Consider the following 23,918-nt stretch of genomic DNA (forward strand, 5'->3'; position numbering starts at 1 on the left):
AGCAGACAGAATTTAATTTAATGGAGCAAAACGAAGACAGAGGAAACATGGTTGGTAGAAGTTGCTCTAGGGACAGAGAACCAGTTACGCTCACGGGTAATGCTGGCACAGGAACAAATACACATAGAGTTGCCATCACTAAATGCAGCCTGGATTTGAGGAGGCTTCAGATCCATGAAAAGGAAATTCTGGAAGTGGCTCTCAATTGAAGGGAACAGTTCACAAGGGAGCTTAAGTCCATTTATGAAAACGATTCTAGGACACATTTCCCTCTAACAGGCGACTAAACTACAAGACCCAGGAGATTCTCTGGGAGGTGATGAGATGTCAAGGAAAAACAGGCAAACGGCAATCCAAACCTCAGTCACTGGGACAAGCACAGGAAGCTGTACAGCACCTTTTTAGCCTGTAGGCTAACCACACTGCCCAAGCAAACATCATTCTTTTGTGCATGAGGAACAGTAATATTTAGTAACTGAGGACTAAAAGCACAACAGATTAACAGCTTAGTTGTGCCTATGCGATGGAAGGCATCACACAGTCTTCTTGCATATTTCAACTCCAGCCATTATTTTTGTAAGTTTCAGAGTGAAAAAACAAGTCCTGAAACAGCTGTTTGTAAACAGAGTGTCCATTCAAAAAAATCACAAAAAAGCAATTGAGAGAATGCAGCATAAGATGTAGACAACTTGTGACTGCTATTTCACATTTTCTGAGGAAGAAGATATGTCCTCCCTGCTCAGCAGATGCCTCTAGTATGGTCATACCTATCAATATGTAAGTTAAAAATAGAAAGGAAAAATAAAAGTTTTCTCAGGCTGTGGTACTCTGTGCAAGAAGTTACTTCAGCTACATTAGAAGTATTATTTTGCTGTGTGAATATATTACTTACACAAAAAGAGAAAGATAAATGAATATTTAGATTTTTCTGCGTCACTGAATAACCCAAGATCTTCCATCATCTTCACGTCATGCGCTGGTTTGCAATACTGCTTCTGCAGAACCGATACAGAGCTGCACTTGTAAGAGCAAAGAAAAGCAAGTGTGAAAAAAGGATTAAAACAAAATTTATAAGCAGCAGGTCATCTTAATATGGAATGCACATAATGACAGAGTCAAACTGACACTTAGCCAGGTTCCTAAAACCTAAAAAAAAAAAAAAAAAAAAAAAAAAGTTCAAATGTTCCCTTCTGATAGAGACTTAAGAACACGTTTGAGAATTTGCAGTCACACTCTGCACTTAGATTCATTTTCCCTCCCACTGAATACAGTGAAAAACCCACTTTTATAGGAGAAAAACAGAAATTCTAAAGATCAGAGTCAGATATTAGAAAGAAATTATGGCAGCTTTTAACAGTACTTCAACTGCTCTGCATGGTAGCAGTAAGTCATTCACAGCTAACACCTTCCCCAGATACAGCGACTCTTTATTCTTAACTGTGGTGCAAACTGTGGGTGTTTCTTCCATGGTTGCACACGTCACACAGGCCACCCCACAGCTGGGACACGCTGCAAATCCTCAAGGAGACAACGCCAGCCTGGGCTGCGCAAAGGCCACGTCGGGAAGGAGGCCGCAGGCAGAGCTGCAGAAACGCCAGGACTCCTTCAGGTGGGCTGTGGCCCCCTCTTCCTCTGTGTCCTGACCGGCCCCATGCACGAACCGTGTTTCAACGTGCGTCAGCCCGGAACAGCAGCTCATCAGCGCTGAAGGAGCCTCTCACACCACAGCTGCCACTAAGATGGCGCTGTCCTGCCCGGGGGAGGGGTCGCCACCAGGGTCATGTGGCCATGGCATTGCCATGGCAACGCCCCCAGTGCAGCCCTCGTGTTGGCCGGCAAGAGGAGGGCGGGGCTCCCTCAGACTGATGGCTCTACCAGCCAATAAGAATCCAGCATGCAGGGTCCTCAGGGAGGGGAGGAAGGGGTGGGGCCTGACCTGGAGGGAGAGAAAAGAGAGCGGAGAGAAAGAGGGAGCGAGGGAGGAAAAGGCATGAAAGAGCAAAGCAAAAGGGAAGGGGGAGGGGAGAGGAGAGCGGAGGAGCGGGAGAGCAGGGCAGCACCGAGAGCAGGGCAGAGCTGTGCAGCAGCAGCAGCAGTGCCCCGTGGCCCCACAGGGCCGGTCACTCGGGGCAGGGCGCAAACAGACCCCTCAGGCAGCAGCGTCAGGAGTGAGGCAGCTCCCCGTGCCGGCAGCCAGCTGGGCAGCTTCCTCCGCAGCCAGGCCTGCGCCTGGAGCAGGGCACTGCGCTGCTCTGCAGCGACCCCTGGGGAGAGGGAGGCCATGTGGTGGGTCCCTTGGGAGCTGGTGGGGAAGAGGAGAGGGAGGAAAGGAGAGAAGCGAGTGGGAGAGAGAGCGGGTGCGAGTGGGTTTGGTGGGGGCTGCAGGCGCGTTCAAATGGCAGCGGGTGCCCTCCCGCCGGGGTGGGGGCAGCGGTGCTGGTGATGGGGCTGCTTTGCTGCAGGAGCTCCAGAAGGTGAAACCATGAAATAGGAGAATGCTTGTTGTCCTGGATGTGTAGAGGATTTTCTGGTTTTGTTCAGCATTGGGGAAGGAACCAGACTTCTGAGGTGCTGGAAGGCTTCTCCCTCTGCCTGGGACAGGAGGCCCTGCTGTCTTCAGTTTCATGGTCGCTGCTCCCATGCAATCCTCCCATTAGAAAATGTTGCCAGGAATTCCTTACAGGCTGTTCTCCAATTCCTAAGTGTCATAGGCTAGATGTAGGTAATACCTAGGCAGAAGCTAACGCTTTTTTGGGTTAATAACTGGTATGTAATGGGTGTTTTGCTGCACTATGAGCATTGTGAAGCCATGAGGTGAATCAGGGAGGCCGTTGAGGAGCTGGCTCAGCCTTGGGGGAAGGCAGGGGGAGCTGCAGGTGGCAATAGCCACGTGGCTGGGGTGTGGGTAGTGAGGTCACTACTGCCTGCGAGAGGAATGCCGGAAAATCACTGGTGTCAGGTTAATTCTTTGTAAGTAGTTGATAGGCCAGCAGGAGGCACATGGCTCGGCTATTAATGATGAGGTCACTTCTGCCTGAGTACCTGATAGGCCATCTGGAGGAAGAAGGCTTGTCTGTTGCTTGTGAAGTCACTTGTGCATGATGAACTGATTGGATAGCAGCAGAGATGTGTCTGGAAAGCTGATTGTGAGGTCACTTCTACCAGAGCAGTTGATAGGGCTGCAGCAGGTCCATGGCCTGGGTATGAGCTTTTGAGATCAGTTCTGTCTCAGAGGCTTATAGGCCTGTGACAGAAACACTGTTCTGCAGGTGCCTGTGAGGTCATGTCTTTCTGAGTCCCTGCTAGGCCAGCAGCAAGCACATGGCTGGGACTCTACTTTGAGGTCACTCCTTTCCCAGCAGCATACAGATCTGCAGCATTAGTAATGTCTGATTTCCAGGGTCTGTGTGCTGTAGAAATTACCCCTGTCCAACAGCAGGGAGCTTGTGAGATTTTCCTGCAAGGTCCGTACTGGGTCCCTGTTCTTCATGTGTTCACCTGCTTTAATATTGCCTTCGGGGCTGTCACATGTTAGAGATCTCCAATTCTCTGTCCAAGTATGTGCTGATTGGAGGCTGGGTGCAAAGGCTCTTGGAGGAGAGAGAGGTAATGTGAGCCCCAAAGGCAGGCATGAGAAAAACCCCCACAGAGGCCTCTTTTTGGCAGCAGACTGGGCACAAGAGAGAGGGAAGATTCAGCCAGGTGAAGCCCGTTGGGACCACTTCATCTGCTTCCTTGAGGTGGGAACTGAACATGAGCAGGGCTGAAAATGGATGTTCCCAGAAAGTCCCTTTTCAAAGCCTTTTGGGGGAGTAAAAGGAACTTCCAGGGATGGAGAGTTGGCCTTGCTGTGTTTTCAGGCCCTTGGGGAGCTCTGCCTGCTGCCATGTCTAGTTGTGTCCCCTCTGTGTCCCCGATGCACCATGCTAAGGCAGCAGTGACCTCAGAATCCAGATCCAAGCCATGTGCCTTCTACTGGCCTATCAGGTACTCGGGAAGAAGTGATGTCACAGTCAACAACCAAGCCATGTGCTTGCTCCTTGCCTATGAGGGACTCGGTCAGTAGTGACCTCACAATCACCATGCAAGCCAAGTGCCTGCTGCTGGCCTATCAGGCATTCAAGCTGCAGTGACCTCACAATCAGCATCAAAGCTATGTGCCTGCTGCTGGCCTATCAGGGGCTCTGGGAGAAGTGACCTCACAATCAACATCCAAGCGCTGTGTCTGCCGCTGGCCTATGAGCTATTCCGGGAGCACTGACCTGACAGTCGACATTCAAGCCCTGTGCCTGCTGCTGGCCTATCAGTTACTGCAGCAGGAATGACCTCAAAAGCACATGTCCCACCCATGTGCCTGCTGCTGGCCTATCAGGCACTCCGGCAGCGGTGACCTCACAATCAGTATCCAAGCCGTGTGCCTGTTGGGAAGGGAAGGGAAGGTGAATAAGTTAAATGCAAAGTGCTCCTGAGAGGATAAGGACAGCATCCCATGGAAGGGGAACATAATGCAGTAATGTGAAAAAAGAAAGGCACAATAATATTCAAAGAGCCTAATACAATGCCCCAGCATTTCTGAATAGAAAACCACTGAGTAAGTGGAAAAGTAAAATGCATGACCATACGTGAAAGTCTAATGGCACTGAAATGCATGAAGGTGTGCAATAGCAGCGTGGTGGGGTGGTGTGAGATGCATCATCACTAATGAGAAACTGCAGTGAAATGTGTGTTCTGCTTTGCATAAGTGGTGGTGTGCGATGGATGGGAGTTACAGAGAGATGGCGAGGTGCCAAGTGCCGATGGCCCTGGGCTGTGGTAGTGCTGTGAGCTGTGAGCACTGAGACCCTGCTGCACAGGGGACACCCGTCCCCCTGCCCAGCCTTGAGTGCAGGGCCCCAGGAGTGGTTTGGGCACTTGCGAGGAAAAATCCCCCTCTAGGAGCTGTGCCCAGCAGCCGTGTCTGCAAAGGCAGCAGGAGCAGCCCCTGCAGCGCCATCCCTGGGAGCAGGTTTGGGGCTGGAGCTGGCACAGCGGCTCCATGCAGTGACAGTGCTTGGGGAAGCAAGCCCAGAGAGAAACCACCGTCTTCCTGGCTCGGGCGCTGCTGCAGGGAGAGCGCGACGCAGGCTGCCGAGGTCACGTGGGCTGTGGTTTGTGCACCTGCAGGCGAGGCTTTGATCTCCCGATCAGCCCCTGCGAGGGAATAACGGGCTGTGGGGTGAACATGCTGAGAGTCGGGGGGGTCTGAACGCCTGGGCTGCCCTGTATGCTGTCAGAGGAGTGAAATGGCCCAGCTCCCTGCTCCTGACCAGGGCACCCACCGCAGGGCTGTCCAGGAAGGGATCGACAAGCCCGCACTCACAGGATGGGTCTCTGGCCGTGGCAAAGAGGCCTTTCACCGCTGCTGCTCCCGGCACAGCAGGGCTGTAGCAGGGTGAGGGGCTGTTTCTGTTTCCTTCCCTTCCTGACACAGCCTGTCCCAGGGGCAATCCCAGCTCCACAGTTCCCATGGTGCGGGGACAGCTGGACACTCACACCTTGGGCACTCGGGCAAACACAGTGTACGACATGCCCAAAGCTCCCGGTCCCCACAGTGGGGTACAAGGGGCAACAGACCCATTTCCTCACCAGGATCTGCCCTGTCCCACTGGGATGGGCCCCGTGATGATGCCCCAGAGCAGCGACCGTGACATCCGCAGTGGAGCCGTGCCTCATATATGGTCATGAAGAGCGCTGGAGAAGTTCATTGGAGGGCTGGGCTGTGTCAGAAGGGAGATAACCCCTGATAATGTCTAAAAAGGTGCCTGCTGCTTCGATTGGCTCTTCCTGCAGCTGAGCCAGCACCTGCAGATATATATTGGCCTCCCATCTTTGTTGTCCTGTGCGAGTCCCCAGGAGCTGTGTCAGGGAGTGGGGCGCATCAGGGCAGTGCCGTCAGGGCAGGAGGCTGCGGATGGAGGCAGAGGGACTCCTGATCCGTCGGGTGCTGTGGCTGCTCCTCTGGGTGCAGCTCTGCTGGGGTAAGTGCCTGCTTCCTTATCACATGGCCATGGGGCCAATGGGCACCAGTGGGATCATGGGGATCCCTCTGGAAAAGGGGTTTCATCCCAGAAAGCAGTGAGACAAGGGTCAGAAGGTTGCTCAAGTCCATCGACCCTGTGCCTCTCTGGGTGGGAGAAGGATGTTTGTGCTTCCAGGGCTCCTGTGCTTATGGCAGTTGGTGCCTGGGTGTGCTTATAGACACCTCATCCTTGGGCACCCTTTGGGGATCCCTGTTCCCCCCAGTGCTGTGCCCCTGCAACTGATGGTGGGTCAGCTGGTGTCTGCAGAGCTCAGTGATCCCCAGGACACAGCCAACCCCCGGGTGCCCAGGAGGGTTTCTGTGCTGTTCGCTGCCCTGGGGTCAGGGTGTGCCTGGCCCGAGGAGGGGCAGTTTGTGCCCTGCAGAGAGAAGGGGACCAGGGCATCTGCATCCACAGCCCGGCAGAGAGGTGTCCTTCCCAGGGGCCCTGGCTGAGGGCAGGGGCTGGGCTCATCCACATGAGCAAGGAGGGAATGAGCATTGGAAGAATCTTGGGGATCCTCTTGGTGCTCCCTGGGGACATGGAAAGCCCTGGGGGAGGTGGGTGGGTTTGAGTGGTGCCCAGGGCAGGTGGTGGGCAGGAGGCTGGGGTCATGGGGGATGCAGCAGTGTGGGGAGGCCTGGGGATTTGGGGCTGCTCACGGGGCACCATGCTGGGAAGGAGCAGGTGCCCTGTGCAGGGCCAGGCACTGCGTCCAGGTGGGCATGGAGAGGGTGCAGGGTGCTGATGGGGTGCAAGGAGGTGCCAAGGGATCTGGGGTGGGAATGGCCCAGAAGTGCTGGAGCTGGGCATCCCCCAGCCCAGCCCAGCGCAGCCCGTGGGGAGAAGCCGGACCCCGACACTGCCCCTGGAACAGCCCAGTGGGGAGAAGGCTCACAGCCCCCGTGCCTGGGACTCGGCCCTGGGCAGGGGACCCTGCACAGCCACAGCGCGGGGCCTCGGCATTCTCCTAACCATCCCCATGTCTGTGTTTGAAGGTGCTGCGGAGGTGAGGCTGGAGGCTGGAGGCAGACGCTGTGCTGGGAGAGTGGAGGTGAAACACCAGGGCCAGTGGGGGACGGTGTGTGGTGATGGCTGGGACATGGAAGATGCTGCTGTAGTCTGTAAGCAGCTGGACTGTGGATCTGTTCTCGAAGCCCCTTGGTATGGGCGTTTTAGTCCAGGATCTGGCCCGATTTGGCTGAGCAATCTTGAGTGTCAAGGCATCGAGACTGCCCTGTCTGAGTGTGAACATACTGATCGGAATAAACATTACTGCACTCATGCTTGGGATGCTGGAGTGGTTTGTTCAGGTAAGGAGTCAGCCAGTTCCTCACCTTTGGGGCGGGTCCTGGGATCGGGGACTAACCGGGCTGTGCCCTGAAGGAGAAATGCGTGGGTACCAGAGCAGGCCCTGACGTGGCTACTCTTGCTGCCAAGCTGGGACTGTTGCTGCTGCTGTCCCTGGGGAAAGCCCCGGGTGAGCCCACCGCAGGTGCGCAGACCCCATCAGGGTCTCGGGGGCTCAGCCCACCCTCAGGCTGAACCGAAGGGGCTTTTCAGAGAGAAGAAGAGCAGGGCCTGGGGCAGAGGAGCAAGGTGACGGGCAGCACCTTGCATGCCGTGCCCAGGGCCGCCCCATGAGGATCAGCCCCACACGAGCTCGGGGCCTGGCGGCTATGAGGCCCCTGGCTGCTCCCTCCCGCATCACTGCACACACAGGCCCTGCAGGGTCCTTGGGGCTGTCACAGCCCCGCGGGGAACACGGCCTGTGCAGGCAGCACTGACCCGCTGTCCAGCCGCTCCTGCCGGCCCTCGGCTCCCCACGCTGCCCCGTGCCACAGGGCTTTGCCAGCACTTGCTGACCCTCATCTGCACCTGCTTTTGCAGCATGCGCCGGTGTCAGCCCAGGGCTGCACGTGGATCTCCTGTTCCTCTGCCCGGTCGCTGACCGTGACGTGCACAGCCCCAGCAGTGCGCTGTGGTCCTGCCTGGGGACACCTCTCCCCAAGCATGTGTCGGAGGAGACAGCTGGCCCAGACACCGACCTGGTTACAGCTGCACCATTTCTGTGCCTGGGACGTGTCTCCCCTCACAGAGACCCCAACACCCCAGGACACCCCCAGGAACAGGGAGCATTTGGGGCTGCTCTGAGGCAATTCCCCAGCCTGGCTCTGAGCTCTGCAGCACCTGGGCCTGTTTCCCTGGTCCAGGTACTGTGGTGCTGGGGGCCTGTGCTGGGCAGCGCTGGGCTCCTGGGGCAGCAGCATTTGCCTGAGCAGTGCCTGTGGCTGTGGGTCCAGCATAGACACAAGCTCTGGAGTGCGGTGTGGGTGTGAAAGGAGGTGCAGGGGGCCCTGCAGGCTTTGTGTCATCAACACCCACTGACGACTGCTGCTGGGGTGTTCACAGGTCATTCTGGATGTGGCTGCCTTGGAAATCATGTGGGATGCAGGTATGTAACTGCTGGAAGCCTCTGGGAACTCCTTCTCATTGGTATTTTCTCCAGGATTTGTCCAGCTGGTTGGAGGAGACAGCCCTTGCTCAGGACGTGTGGAGATCAGAGATGGAGACCTGAGGAGAACAGTCTGTGACTCACACTTTGGTCTCGAAGCTGCTGACGTTATCTGCAGGGAGCTGCAGTGTGGCACGGTCCTTTCCATCCCCGGGGCAGCTCACTTTGGAGAGGGGGTTGGTGCCATCTGGGACGAAGAGCTGCAGTGTGTGGGGAATGAATCCGTCCTCTCCTCCTGCCCCAGGATGTCCCTCAGCAACCAGACCTGCACCCACGCGAACGACGCTGGTGTCACCTGCACACGTGAGCATTCAGGGAGGAGGTGTGAAATGCCTCCTGTGAGCTGTGTGCTGCGGGGTAGGGGCGCAGGGAAGTGACCGTGCTGAGCATGGTGTGAGTGCAGGAGGGGTGGAGTTGTTGTCTGTAATCTTAAAATGACGTGGAAGGAGCAGAAAGGGCTGCTATCCCTTTGGGGTCTCCTTCAACACCTGAGGGTGCAAGAGCACAAAGCCAACGTTAAAATTATCTGTTCTCATTTGTTCATTCACGGGCACCGGTAACGAGCAGCAGGAGTCAGATTTCAAAGTTTTTAAAGTTCTATTGCTAGCAATAAGGTGCCTCTTGGCTGGGAGCACAGGAAGGGACCCGAGCAGATTTTTGTTACAAGTTTTAAGCGATAGTAAGTTGTTACATATTCAATACTTCAGTTTACATAACCAACCAGATCTATCCATGATTCTTAGGTCTACCAATCCCCTTGCCATGCTACAGTATGAGGTAGTTCCGTGCCAGCCTTATATGGTTCATCTTATAATTATTCATTAGCTGATTTGCACCTCTTCTGGTGTTACCGTTGAACCACTTTTGTACTGCTGGCTGGATTAAAGTGGCTTCTTTGCAGATCTTCAACTTTGTACAAAAACCAGGGCTAAGGCAAGGTCAGATAAGATGTTCTGCTTGGAAGGCACCCTGACCTTGCATGTTCTTTCTCTGCAGAACTAGAGTATAGTGGAAATTTTCTTAACGCCATCTTCACTTTTCCTCCTCTTTCCCCAGAGTACACAGGATTCAGGCTGGTGAATGGCAGCAGGTATTCGGGGCGGGTGGAGATCCAGGTGCTGGGGACCTGGGGAACCCTCTGTGACTCTCGCTGGGACATCTCCGATGCCCACGTTCTCTGTCATCAACTCAACTGTGGATTTGCTGAATCTGTTCCTGGAGGAGGGCATTTTGGGAGAGGAACCGGCCCTGTCTGGAGAGACATCTTCCACTGTGAGGGGACCGAATCCCATTTGGTACAGTGCCCTGTGACTGCCCTGGGCGCCTCCTCATGTTCACATGACAACGTTGCTGGTGTTTTTTGCTCAGGTGAGTTCAGGGAAAATGGAGGATTAACTAAACTTGCTCCTTGTGTGTGACATGGCAACCCAAAACCGGGGAGCCCATGGCAATGACAAACTGAATTTCTCCCTGAAGAAACCCTGGCTTCCCATGGAGGGGTTCAAAGGGCTTTGCCTGCTCAGGTCTCTGCCTCCCCAGGGCAGCTGGTTCAGGTCTCGGAGACCGCCACCAGGCCTGGGCTCCTCTGCTGCCCTCCTGCAGCACGGGCACAGGACGGGGCTGTGGGACACAGCTCCACTCAGTGCAGCTGTGAAGGACCCTCCTCTCCCTCCTGCAGCACACAGCCCCGTCCCAGACCACAGAGAGCCCTGCAGACCCTGATCCCACCGCCTGCAGGGGCTGCTGTGGGCGCGTCCAGCAGGAGCAATCCCTGAGGCCGAGCTGCAGAGTGGGGCTGGGATTTGCCCTTGCTTCTTGTCAGTATGAACCCCAAACTCGTCCTGTTTTGTAAGAAAGGCCCTCGTGCTTCTGCTTCCTGCCCAGGACACAAGCTCCACATCCCCAATCCATAGGGATGCAGAGGGGTAGAGACGTGTGGGCTCTCCCCTGGGTGTCTCAGCAGGGGTCAGTCCCAGCATGGAGATGGAGCAAGGCTTGTGCTCATCCTGTCCATCACCCAGGCCGTTGCACAGGCCAGTGCTTCCTCCTGCTGAAGCTGCTCCACATTCATCATTAAGGATATATCTGGTGGCTCTGGGATTTGCCCTCACCTCCCATGCTTGCCCATCCCTGTCCCTTCCTGAGAAATGACATTTGTAGTCAGCAAGGTTTAGTGACTGGAGGAAAAAAGAAAAAAAAAACATGGAAAACTTCCATCCTCAAGTTCCTCACTGTGAGCCGGCTACAGATGGGTGAGCCCCTGGGTGTCCCAGGGCATCAGAAATGGGAGACACATGGCAGGGTGCAGGGCTCCCCGGTGTCACAGAGGGTCCAGGGCACTTTGCCTGTCTCCGAACAGAACCCTCTGAATCCCTGTGGCTGGTGGGCGGAGGGAGCCGCTGTGACGGGCGAGTGGAGATGCTGCTGCACGGGACGTGGGTCAGAGTCCTGGATGACCAGTGGGATGTGAACGATGCCAGCGTGGTGTGCCGGCAGTTCCAGTGCGGAGAGGCAGAGCGAGCCTACAACCCGCCGAAGCCTGAGCGAGGAACGGGCCCCGTGGGGCTGAGAAGGGTCCAGCGTGCAGGGAAGGAGACTCGCCTGACCCTCTGCAACATCTCCCTGCCTGAGGCAGTGCCGGAAGGAATTGCGGAGGATGTGGGAGTGGTTTGCTCAGGTGAGTCGCTGACAGTCCCCAACACACTGTGCTCCCCAGGGCCGGGAGCCGCTGACAGCTGGGGTTTCTCCCGGCTGCAGGGAGCCGGCGGGTCCGGTTGGTGAACGGGGCAGGGCGCTGTGCCGGGAGAGTGGAGATCTACTACAAGGGCACCTGGGGGACCGTCTGCGATGACTCCTGGGACCTGTCAGACGCCACCGTTGTTTGCCGCCAGCTGGGCTGTGGGGTGGCCATGGAGGCGCCCGGCTCTGCTCATTACGGGAAAGGCTCTGGGAAGATCTGGCTGGACGAGGTGAACTGCTCCGGGGGTGAAGCTGCTCTCTGGGACTGCCCTGCCAAGGCCTGGGGGCAGCACGACTGCAGGCACAAAGAGGACGCAGGAGTCGTCTGCTCAGGTCTGTGTGGGGAGCAGTGGTGGGAGCCTGGTGCCCAGGAAGATAGGGATGCAGGGAGAGCAGGGCATGGCTGAGCCTGCCCCTGGCTGCCCTGAGCCCCCTTCCTGCCCCCATCCTGGGAACATCCGTGCACAGTCCTCACTGGAGCTAGTCAGGGTTATAGGGAGAGCACAGATGTGCCCAGGGCTTAGAGGGGAGGGTAGTGCTGCACGTTGGGGACTTCTCTCTGCTCCCTTGGTGAAACAGTGACTTGCTGGCAGTGCCCTCTGCCTGTCTGAGCCCTGGGGTGTCCAGAAGAGTTCCTGCTCCTTGCAGTAAGCCTTCCTGCCCATGGATGCCATAGAATAACCTGGGGGATTTTCAGGGATGCTTCAGGTTTCCTTCTCCTCAGCCCAGGACCAGCTTGTTCCCCCCACTTTGTGCCTTTCCTTCCAGAGTTCACAGCCCTGAGGCTGGAGAAGAGCGACGGCTGCTCTGGGCGCCTGCAGGTTTTCTGCAATGGGACGTGGGGGAGTGTTTGCTCCAACTCAATGACTCCTGACACCATGTCCCTGGTGTGCAAAGAGCTGGGCTGTGGAGATGAAGGGTTCCCTGAAACAGACCTGCCGTATGGCAGGGTATCTGGCCCCACATGGCTGGATCGTGTTCAGTGTGGGAAGATGAACAGCTCCTTTTGGCAGTGTCCCTCTGCTTCCTGGAAGCTGCAGTCATGTGATGACCAACGAGAAGAGACTCACATCACCTGCAGTGGTAAGGCTGGAACCACCTGGTCACAAAGGCTCACAGCAGGTCCTGCTCCCTGTTCAGCAAGGTGCAATGCAGAGAAAGAGCTTGGAGTGGCTTTTACGTTCCATTTCAGACCACTGTGCTGTCAGTGACACAAACAAGACTTCATCTCTCAGAGTGACACGTGTCCATCAGCAATAGCTGTCCTGAGCTCCCTGCATAGCCCAAGGAGGGGCAGAGGCACCTCCAGGCAGGGTCTCCTCCAGCTCCCCTTGGACACCTCTTGGAGGTGCCTGTTGCTCTTTGTTGCCCATAGAGAGGGCCCAGACAACCACCTTTTAGCTTGGGAAGTCCGTGCAGAACATCCTGCTCATGGCTGTGTTTTGCTGAGGGAACGGGAAGGGGGAGAGTGAAACCAGTCCTGGTGGCTGAGGGTTATGTAGGAAACAGGCAGTGTGCAGGGCACTGCTGGCAGCAGAGCTCAGAGAAGCCTGCCCTCTGGGAACATCCTTCTGCTCCTCTGCTAACCAGGGAGCCTTTGGGGGTGAGCAGCCAGGGGTAAGCCTTCAGTGCTGTGCTGTTCTACCCTGAATTGCCAGGGATCCAGCTGTGTCCATGAGCAAGGAGGCACTGGGAGGTTCAAGCACAGGTCAGTCCTGCTCCTGTCCACATGATTCCCATGAAGCAGCCCCTTCACCGCAGCATTTCCTTCTGCAGGGAGACGACCAGAAGCCACTCCAGCCCCGGTGGCCGAATGCCCCAACTCTACGAGCTGCACAGGTAGCTGCTCCTCCATGTGCCCTTCTCACTTGGCCAGGCTCTCCCAGCTGCCCCAGTGACATGGGGGGTTCTGCGTTTTCCAGAGATGGAGAAGATTCGTGCTGTGGGAGGAGAGGACAGGTGCTCAGGCAGAGTGGAGGTTTGGCACCGCGGCTCCTGGGGGACAGTGTGCGATGACTCCTGGGACATGAAGGATGCCGAGGTCGCCTGCAGGCAGCTGGGCTGTGGCCCTGCCGTGTCTGCCCTGGGGGAGGCTGCATTTGGGAAGGGGACAGGTCCCATCTGGCTGGAGCGGGTGGAGTGCAGAGGGACGGAGCGATCTCTCTGGGACTGCTGCACCCAGCCTGGGGACAGCGGTGCCTGCCAGCACAAGGAAGATGCTGCTGTGAATTGCTCCGGTGAGTAGCAGTGCTTCGTCCCCTTGTTCCAGGACATGTTTCCCCAGCTGTGTCCTCACAAGGCCCCAGAGCTCCTCAGAGCAAGGATGTCCCTGGGGAGGTCAGGTGTCTGGTGTCAGGTGGGGAGCAGCTGTTGTGGGTCTGGGTGTCCTCAGGCTTCTGCCCATGGGACTCCTGCAACCCCTGTAAGTGCATCCCCTGGTCTGCCGGTGCTGTCCTCCCCACGGCCCAGAGCAGAGGACCCTGGGCCTGTCACGGGGACCCAGAGAAGGACAGTTCAGATGGGACTTTAAGGGGATGTCCACATACACACACACACCCACACACACCCCTCTATCTCTCTCTCTGCTCTGCAGCTGCACCGAGGACGACAACGTCACCTCCTCGAGCAGGTAACCTCCCCTCCTCCCTGGGGTTGATCTCTCTGGGGCCAGGTTGTGACCTGCAGCCCGAGGGAAGGGGCTCTGTGCTGGGGTGTGAAGCCCCAGAGAGGAAGCCCTGGGGTGGGAGCAGGTGGCATTGGGGAGGGCTGTGATTCAGCCAGCAGGGTGGGAACTGCCCTGTGACCCAACCCTGTGCCCCCACCCCCTGCTGCCATGTGTGTGGGGGGGGTCAGGACTAGGATGTCCCTGGACCCCCACCTCCCCCAGGCCAGGGGCTGCCTCGTCCATGTCCCTGCCCTTGCAGATCTCACCCAGGGCCGTGCGAGGGACAGCGGGAGAATCTCGGTGCCTGTCATCATCTGCATCATCCTGGGGGCCCTGCTCTGCCTGCTGCTGGCCCTCCTGGTGGGGCAAGTGCGAAGTGCCAGGGCTCAGCGCAGAGGTGGGTCCTTCCCCATCGGTCCCAGGGTGGGCGATGCCTCTTGGCAGCCCCGGGGGTGCTGTGGGTTGTCTGTGAGGGGAACAGATGGAGCTGGGGTGCGGGTGCTTTGTCCTGCCCTATTCCCTGCCCCTCCACTGTCAGGCTGTGGGACAGCAGCAACCAGGGGAGGAGAGATTCCAGATGCAGGAGGAGATGGTGATGGGTGAGGAGAGAAATGGCAGCAAGAGGCCGGGGGAGACGGGAGCAGCAGCTGGCTGTGCTCTGGGCAGCACTGGAGGCTGTGGGGCAGGAGTGGTGCCGGGAGGAGCCCAGGGCAGGGGGTCTCTCAGTGCGGGTGTCCGGTCCCCAGGCTGCTCTCTCTGCCCAGCCCTGCCCACCCATGGCAGGGCAGGGCCATGTTATGGACCCATCTGGCAGAGAGCAGGGAGCTCCCCGGGGAGAGGAGCTGTGGGAGCTGCTCCAGGGTCAGACCAGGGACTGGACTCGGGGCCAAAAGGGGCATGAGGCTGTCTCTGAAGGGACAGGGTGAGGGTGACGTTGTCCCAGACCATCTCCACAGGGACGTTGCTGTCACTGGGGACGTGGCAGTGGTGCCTGGACAGAGCAGTGGGGCTGGGCTGTGGGGTCAGTACTGGTCTGGCCTGGGGAAGGGCTGGGTGAGCACATCGGAGTCTGGTCTCCTGTCTCCACGTCCCTGTGCCGACCCTGCCTCTGTCGCCAGGCTCCAGGAGGTCTCTGGAGCCCTTCTCTGAGGCCGTGTACCAGGAGATCGACTACAGCTTGACATGGGAGAAGCAGGCGATGTTCGGTCGCTCAGGTTGGTGTGGGTCCACTTTGGAGGGAGCACATCTTCAGGGCCCTTTCCCCCAGCCCTGACCCAGGATGGGACCTTGGCAGCCCCCAGACCAGTGGTCCCCACAGTGCTGGGCCACAGGGTCTGTGGGGAGAGCAGCCCTGTGAGGAGCTTCCTCCCCACCAGTTCTGCCCATCCCAGCCCAGGGCACAGCTCCTCCCTGCCTGCTGGGCTGCCTGTCCGGGGTTGTACCTGGTGGGTGAGGGAAGGGGCTGTCCCAGGGCAGCTCCAAAAGGCCCTTTGAGATGGGGTTTATCCCATGGGAGCAGGATGAGCCCCGAACCCTCCTCCCCGCGCAGTCCCTGCTGTGTGGATCCCCGTCCCCAGCAGTGCTGGCCATGAGCAGGGTCAGCAGGGCTCACCCCAATAACACCCGCTGCTCCTCTCGCCAGGCTCCTCTTTGGAGGGGTCCCTGACCAAGCTGCAGCCCGAGCCTGGGGACAGCGAGGAGGAGGACAGTCCTGGGTCAGCACCAGGTAATGGAGGGTGAGGCAGAGGAAGGGTTGCTCTCTCCTCCCTGTAGCTGTGTGACCAACAGCGTTGTCACTGAGTGTCACCATCAGGGTGGGGAGGAATCACCCTCAGGAATGACTCCAGAGCCATGTGGAGCGGGTGAGGGTCGCACATGCCCATCTGAGCTGGGTGCCTGCAGCCCTGAGCCCTGCGGGGTCGCAGGGGGACTTCCCGGGCTCAACCTGTCCCTGCCTCCAGCAGGCCCTGAGCTTACCTCAAGGAGCCATGCCTCAAGGCACCAGCGTCTCCACAGCCAGCTCCGGTGCAGAGCCCAGCACTGCTGACCCTGCAGCTGGGCGAGAGGGATCCCCGCTGCCATATGCACGCTCCCACAACCCTGGGGGAGGTGGGACAGATGCTGAGTCTCCTGTGGCCCTGCCACACCAGTGTCTCAGCCCCTCATTCCTGCACGTCCTTCCTTCCTCTGCTCTGCGAGAGGGCTCTTCTCATTGCCAACAGCTCCCCTCTCCTTTCAGATGTCCCCGTCCTGCCCAGAGGTGACCCAGCAGATGGCTATGATGATGCCAGAGAAGTCTCTGACCCTGGGGAGGATCTTGTTCCTGGGCAGCAAGACTGGGAAGTGCCCAGGGAAGCAGAGGAGGGAAACAGGCCTGTGGAGGCACAGAGAGGTGAGGGGGAAGTGCAGTGCTGCCGGCTCCTGGGGTGCCGTCCCCAGTGCCCAGAGAGTCACTGCATACTGGGAGCCCGACCTCCCGGGACAGGGAGGGAACCTGCGCCAGGAGTTTTCCTGGTGGGGAAACTGGGGTGGGATAAGGGGCCGGACATCTCGGGACAGAAAGAGGAGGGAGAGGAAGGGGATTTACAGCCCAGGAGGGGCACGTGCATGGGGCCAACTGCAATGCACCGGCCTTGCTGCTTCCAGAGGGGAGCCTGCACTCCTGGGGAAGTGATGGGGCCCCAGGAGCCAAGAGAAACGCCCCATCCCCGCTCCCCACAGACACGGGGTACGATGATGCTGAAGAGGTGTCTCTGACACATCCCCATGAGGACACCAAGGCTGAGAGACTGGACCCTGGTGCCCAAAGGTCCCTGAGCCCAGGGCCAGGAGAGCCCACCCCTGCCATGTGGTTGGGTGCACCTGGGATGGAAGAGAGTTCTGTGCAGCTGGGAGAGCCGTGAGTGCCAGAGACCAGTCTCCCTTCTCCCACTGGTAGCAGAAAGAGCTGGGCATTTTGTCTATTTTTATTCATCTACTTCTATGCCATGCATTGGTATTTGTTCTGATTAAAAGCATTTGGGAGTTTGATCCAGAGCTGGTGCTTCCCTCCCCAGGTGTCGGGGTGTCTCCCCGAGGCTGATCAGGGAGGGCGAAGCACCAAGAACCAGCAGTGGGGAAGGGACACGTCTCAGGACCAGCGGGCTCTGAGACAGGCTGTGCGCCTGCAAGTGCCCATAGACCCTGGAGTGTGGGAATAGTGAACAGTCCAGCTGGAGGATATTCCTGCTGGCAGAGACATTTCCATCCTGCAAACCACATGCAGAGCTTCCAGCCAAAATGGGTCTCTCTGCAGGGTCCCATAATGCCCCTCTGGGCAGGGAGGTCCAGTCCCCTCACCCCGGGAGTGCCCCTGCTTGCTCTTTTCCCAGGACCTCTGCCTGGACCACCCTGGTCCCACGCAAGGATGCCACCACCAAGAGGCAGTGACAGGGTTGGTCCTGGGCTGTGGCCCTACAGCAGTGAGCCTGAAGGTGACAGCAGAGCCCTGAACACCCCAGCCAGCCCCAGAGGGGCTCATTGCCTGGGGATCACCTCCCCACAGCAGTTGGGAGGCAGCTCTGCTTCCCACTGACCCTGCACATGGCGCAGAGCAGCTTGTTGGGGTGCCAGGGGCTGGGATTTCCCCTCTTCTGGCTCCACAGGATCTCCCATTTCCAGGGGCTGCTCCTGGCTCCTGTGGCCCTCATGGACCCCTGAGCACTCCTGGCACAGCCCAGAGCTGGCTCCTTCCTGGCAGGGGCTGTGAGGCACCAGGGCTCAGGGAAGCCCTGGGACGCCCCCCTGCTCCCATCCACCCCCACCCCTCTGCCCTCCCGTTGATGGGCTGCAAGGGCAGAAGAAGGAGCTGCCTCAGCTGGGGCACCAGTTTGGCTCTGTGCAGGGGAATATCCGTGTGCAGACGCAGGGGACGGGAGCAGTCAGTGACAGGAGAGGACATTTCCTTCAGCAGGGTGGGAGGCAGAAGAGGGAGAGGGCAGTGGGCTGGAGAAGGGACCACCACAATATGCGGGCTGCAGCCCAAAGTCACGATTCAACCCCCGGCCTTGGGACAGGCCCATCCCTGAGGATGCTCACAAGGGCATATTTCCATGGAGAGAAGATTTCATGTCCACTCCTAAAGCAGTTGCTGATGCGAGCTGAGGGAGGATCCCTGGTCCTAGGCCGGGTTTTAACCAACTGTGCCCCAGTGCCCACAGGTGAGAAACTTCTCAAACAGGAGCTGAGTGGGGAGGAGGGTTCAACAGCTGTGCAGCATCTGGCACCCAAACTGCCCTCCCTCCTCCAGCCAGGGGGGGTCTCCACACTCCACTGGCTCTTCCTGATGGATTCCCCATGCCACACACTGACAGGCAGTGGGGCTAAGGCCAAGCGCACAAAAACACATTCTGCCTTTGCCCTGGCTCATTTCCTTTCCTGCACTGAGCTGACACCTGAGCTACTGGGAGAGATCTCCTGGAGTGGGGAGGAGTCACCAAATGCATCTGTGTCTGAATCTATATGATCTATACCTATATGTAAAAAACATTGGGATTCTGTGACTAAACTGGCAGTTTCTGATAGTAGCATTTTTGCCTGCTTTAATTTTCCTTTCCTACACTGAAATTTTATGTTCCTTACTTTTTCCCTTGCATTTTTCTCTTTCTTTCCTTTTATCATCCCCCCACCCACCACTTATGCATCCATCCTCCACTCATTTACTGATTTCAGCCTTGGCAGGCACAGGAAAGCATGGGGCCACGTCGCTGCCATCAGCTCTCCCTGCCCAGCTGCCCTAGCACAGCTCGCCTCTCCCCCGCAACGGGCACCATCAGGCCGGGAGACAAAATCAGATGTCTCTGCCCAGGGTCTGGTGCCTCTCTCGGGGAGGCAGAGGATAACATCCCCAGCCCCAGTGCTGCCCAGTGCTGGCTCTGCTTCACAGGAGGGTTTCAGCTCTGGCTCCCAGGAAGGGCAGCTCTCCTCTGCCCCAGCAGCCAAGCCACAGCCCGGCAGTGGGGCTGTGTGAGCCCCCTCCATCCCCCCAGCCGGGGCAGGGCAAAGCCAGGCTCCCTGCTGGGAACAGCCGCAGCTCGGTAGTGCTGCAAACAGCAGGATCCTGCCCTCCAGGAGAGGAGGGAGCCAGCAGCTGTCACCAGCACCCTCTCCATGGTAGCGTTTCCCCGTGTCGTGCTGGGAGCTCCTCCAGCCCCAGGCCCTGTACTGACCCTCCATGGGCAGCAGCATGTCCCAGGGCTGGGGACATCTCCGCTTCTCTCCAGGACAGAGTGCTGGGGACCTTGCAGAATGGCAGGGCTGTGTGTGCAGAGCTGAGAAGGGATCGCGAGAGGAGCCTGGACCCACAGTGTAGGTGGGAGGGAAAAGTACCAGCACTGCTTAGCGAGGGGTCTCAGACATCTCTGTCCCACTGACCTCAGGGCTCAGCCCCAGCAGCACTGCATGTGCCAGGGCAGGGGGACACTGGGGCACAGAGGGGCTCTTGCTCTGGGGCAGACACCTCCATGCTGGAACACCCGCTCTGCAGGGACCTTGTCCTGTGCCAGGTGCCCCTAACCAGCCTCTTCTGCCCTGGAGCTCTGCCCACACCGAGCTGTGGCAAAGACCGAGATTTACACCTCAGGACCACAGCGCAGTGCGAGCAAGGGCCGGATCCTGCTCCTTCCCCTCGCTGCTCCCAGACCAGCCGCTTTGCCCTCGGGGCTGGGCAGGGGCCCTGCATGAGCCCTGGGCTCTGGGACTTGCATAGCTGCGAGGAGCGCAGGGCTCAGCTGGCGCTTGGTGCCATGTCCAGCCTTCGGCTGTGCTGCAGGAGGGCTGGGTTGTGCCAGCCCCGCTCAGGGTCTGCCCTGCCCTCCTGCCCCTTCCCGGGAACACGGCCCTGCTCAGCCTGGCTCTGGCCCCACATGCACTGCTCTCTGCCAGGGACACCCATGGTGTCACCAGCACAGCCCCAGGGCAGTGGGGCAGGGCAGGGGTGACCCTGGGGGCTCTGGGGGGAGCTGGGGCTCAGACACCACCTCTGTCCCCAGGACCTGGAGCCTCCCTGCTGGCAGCCCCTGCCCTGAGACAACCCCCTCCCTCCCCATCCCCTGGCCCATCTCTCCCTGTGGGAGATGCAGGGCTCAAGCCTGAGCCTGGTAGGAGTGGAGGTTTCCTGTGCAGCGGTGTGCATGGCCATGCAGTGCCCATGTGCGTTACCCACCTCCACAGGGGTCTCACTCTGCGAACACCCTTCTCCCATAGGCTTCCCACAGTGTGGTTGGGGACAAGAGGTTCCTCCACCATGGGGTTAGCACCTGCTCAGCCAGTCCTGGGGCTGCATCAGGCCCTGCCCTTCCCCACAGGGACACGTGGGGCTGGGATCATCCCTCACATGAAGGACACACTCTCCCCAACATCTGGTGCAGGGACCTCTCTGCTCAGCTGCAGAAATGTCACTACATTCACACACATGGACATGGGCCAGAGATGGACAAAGAGTGACAAAATAAAGACATGCCTGTTCCATCCCTTGGATGATGTTTTTGGCATGCCCAGGAGATATTTGCCAGGTCCAAATCTCTCACCTTGGCTGCAGGACACGGCACACCTGCTCTGAAGTTCCATGCAGAGCCCACAGCAGGGGCAGAGGGGCACAGCACAAGAGCCTGGGTCCATAACCAGAAGGTGATGGATCAAAATGGTTTGTTTGCTTCACAAACATTCATAGACAAAGTGTTTGTTTTTAAAAAAAGAAATCTAATTCCTTTGGCTCTTTTGCTTAGATAATGCTCATTTGGGGAATCCAAACCTCTTGAACAAGATTGCTTGGTTGCTGTCCAGCCGTTGATGGTATTCTCTGTCACAAGTGTCCTTGCAATAGCATCTTCACCTGGGTCAGGTGACAGTCCCTCAGGGGGGTTGTTTCAGTGAATCCTGATAATCCAGATGGCCGGTGGTCCCATGTAACCACTCCAGAGCATGCACGATCCACTCCCATTGATATAGGACTATATTGGATAAATTTGAATGTCATCCTTGTATCACAGGCATAACTTCAAATCCAAAGATCTTGCTACAGTGCAAAAGAAGTGACATCCTCATCTCAGCTTGTCCCCCTTTACCTGCCTGTCTCTCTCTTCCCTCTCCCCGAGCTCTCCTTTCAGCTCAGGGGAGTTTTCTGATGTTCTTGATGACCTCACAACACCTCCCTGCTGACCTACATGCTAATGGCCAATGCAGCTGATGCAAGGAATTGACCTCACAATAAACATCCAACACATCACTTTAACTCATCTCTCCCTCTCCCCTCCCCTCCGCTCTCCTCTCCATGGGGAAGGTTTTCTGACCTGCTTCATGACCTCACAGTGCCTGCCAGCTTGCTGCCCAATCAGATTGCTGCAGTAGAAGTGACCTCACAAACCAGCTCCCAGTCATGCTACATTTACATTTACATTTCCCTGCCCCTGCCCCCTTCAGGAGCTCTCCTCTCTCCTGGGGGCTTCCTCCTGCCCTTCATGACCTCACAGTGCCCACCCACCTGCCTGCCTGCCTGCTGCTGACCAATCAGGCTGCACTCATAGAGGTGACCTCACCATCACTATGCCAGCAGTGTCATGATCATCTGCCTCTCCCTCCTTCCTCCCTCCAGGCTCTCACCTCTACCTCATGGACTTTGTCATGCCCCTGATGACCTCACAGGCCTGCCCACCTGCTGCTGGCCAATCAGCTGCTGTGAAAGGAGACACCTCACAATCAAAGCCACCAATGTCACCTTCACCTGTCCCTCCCTCCTGCCTCCTCCCAAGCTCTCCTTGCTGATGGGCAGCCTCTGTGATGCTGTTGATGACCTCATAATGCTGCCTGCCCACTGCTGGCCAATCAGGGAAGTGTAATGGAAGTGACCTCACAACCAATACACCAGCCATTGTGCTCTTGCCTGCCTCTCCCTCTCCTGCTCCCTCTCCTGCTCCCTCTCCCACCCCCCCAGCTGCTGAATCAGCTCCTGTCACCTGCAGTGACCCCAGTGCCTGCTCACCTGCTGCTGGCCAGGAGCTGCTGGGACAGCAGTGATTCACCAGTGATGTCCCAGCTGGCACCTCCACCTGCCTCCCCTCTCCCCTCCTGCTGAGCTCTCACCTCCTGTGGTCAGGTGCATCTGATGAGCCTGATGCCCTCACAGTGCCTGTCTGCCTGCCCAGGGCAATCCTGCTGCTGCAGCTGAAATAACCTCCCAGCCAGCATCCAGTCCTCTCACCTTTATGCATGCTGCTGACCCTTGTCTTGCAGGGCTGTGATCTCTCCTGACCTCTCAGCTCCTGCCTGTTTGCCTGCTGCTGGCCAATCAGGTTGTTGCAATAGTAGTGACATAATGATGTCATTTCACCTGGGCAGGCTTTCTGATGATCTGCCTGGGCTCTTCCCTCATGGGGAGCTCCACTTCCCACATGACACCCTGTCAGAGGGCAAGCCTGCAAATTCTGGAGAGGAGCAATGTACCCTGTTCCCAGCCCTCACCCTTGTTGCGGGGGAATGGAGATTCAGGACAAAAGCTTCCCCTAGAGATGCTGGGGATTGAACCCAGGACCTCCTGCATGCAAAGCAGGTGCTCTTCACTGAGCTACATCCCCTAAGAGCCTGCTGAGGGGTGGGACATACTCTTGTCCCATGATGTGCCCCTGACAAGCACAGCCCTGTTGGCCCCTGGTGCCCTGAGAGCCTCAGCAGAAAGCAGCATTTGAACCCTCCTGCTGGGCCACAGGCTGGGATGAGGGAAGTTGAGATTGCCTCTCAGCTGGGACTGGTCCTGGACCAGGGCTGCATCATGGAGTGCTGCCCCTTCAACATCTCTGCAGTTGATGGGGGCAGGAGGAGACTCTCGCTGCAGGTGCTGCTCCCACACTCTGGCACTCCCAGAGAGGGTCGATGGAGAGGAGCAAACCCCTTCCCTGAGTCACCTCTGCCACCCCGTGCAGCACTGCTGTGTGTGTCACCCCTGTCTTCGATGCCAGCAGCAGGAGCAAATGGGGTGAGGGAAATGCCCTCCCCAGGGTGATGTGCCCACAGCTCCAGTTGCCCCCCGGGATGTGCATTGGAAGGGCCATGAAAGCAGGCAGAGCCGATCCTGGGCAGGGAGCTGCCCACAGCCCCTCACCTAGGTATTAGGCCTCCCTCTGCACTGCTCTGCCCACTAGCACCTGGCAGTGGGCAAATGGCAGTGTCCCCTTCCCTGGGGCTGGGGATGTGCCTGGGATCAGGGACATTCCCATTCCCACAGCACCGGGAACTGGACACTGGAGCTGCCCCAGAAGAGCACCAGGTGGGGGTCTCTGTGGTGCAGCAGGTAGCGCATTTGGCTGTTAACCGAAAGGTTGGTGGTTCAAACCCACCCAGGGATGTTGCCCTATTGGTGGGGTGCCTGGGGATTGTGCTGCCCAGCACCCTGGGTTTTGCTCACAGTCACCATGTCCCAGCTCTGGGACAGCAGATCTGCTGCTGGCTGGGACATGCATCTTGCTGTGGGACATCCTTTCTAGACCATGGGGGATGGCCAGAGAGGCTAGAGAGCAGCACGGAGGATGTACATGTGTCCTGTTGACCCTGAGCTGAGCTGACTTGTCCCATCCCCTTGCCTGATGGGAAGGACAGAAGAGGGAAGAGTGTGTCAGTGCCAGGTGGTTGTGTCTGTACATCTCATTACTGAATGGGGAGAAGGGAGGGTGCAGTGCCACGGGGCAGGGAAAGAGCCCAGCTGAGTGCCCGCTCCAGAGACTGTGTGGGGACATGGGAGCGATTCAGACATCTGCCTGACTTGCAGACAGCTCTGCCAGAGATCCCCCACCCTGTGGCAGGGTCAGTCCTTCATCTACCCCAAGCACAACATTGGGGTAGAGGACAGCGCTCTCCATCCAGGCTGTGCTTGATCCTTAGCCTGACTTCTTGGCTGGAGAGACGCTGAGTC

General features: G+C 57.9%; 2 protein-coding genes across 2 annotated transcripts in view; one reads left to right on the forward strand and one right to left on the reverse strand.

The window, feature by feature from the left end:
- LOC136993747 (antigen WC1.1-like) overlaps positions 1–13,546 on the forward strand; it is a gene marked incomplete at both ends in the record, with an annotated part of 213,633 nt that extends 200,087 nt beyond the window's left edge. The window contains 8 exons of the mRNA XM_067308690.1: positions 7,058–7,372; positions 8,569–8,750; positions 9,876–9,942; positions 10,934–11,251; positions 11,332–11,646; positions 12,082–12,396; positions 13,090–13,152; positions 13,236–13,546. Coding sequence (XP_067164791.1) covers positions 7,058–7,372; positions 8,569–8,750; positions 9,876–9,942; positions 10,934–11,251; positions 11,332–11,646; positions 12,082–12,396; positions 13,090–13,152; positions 13,236–13,546 — 1,886 coding nt within the window. The remainder of the gene's footprint in view (positions 1–7,057; positions 7,373–8,568; positions 8,751–9,875; positions 9,943–10,933; positions 11,252–11,331; positions 11,647–12,081; positions 12,397–13,089; positions 13,153–13,235) is intronic.
- The window catches only part of LOC136993803 (antigen WC1.1-like), a 350,141-nt gene that overhangs the window by 266,306 nt on the left and 59,917 nt on the right, over positions 1–23,918 (reverse strand). The window lies entirely within an intron of this gene.

The sequence above is a fragment of the Apteryx mantelli genome, chromosome 20 (assembly GCF_036417845.1).
Source record: "Apteryx mantelli isolate bAptMan1 chromosome 20, bAptMan1.hap1, whole genome shotgun sequence".
NCBI lineage: Eukaryota > Metazoa > Chordata > Aves > Apterygiformes > Apterygidae > Apteryx > Apteryx mantelli.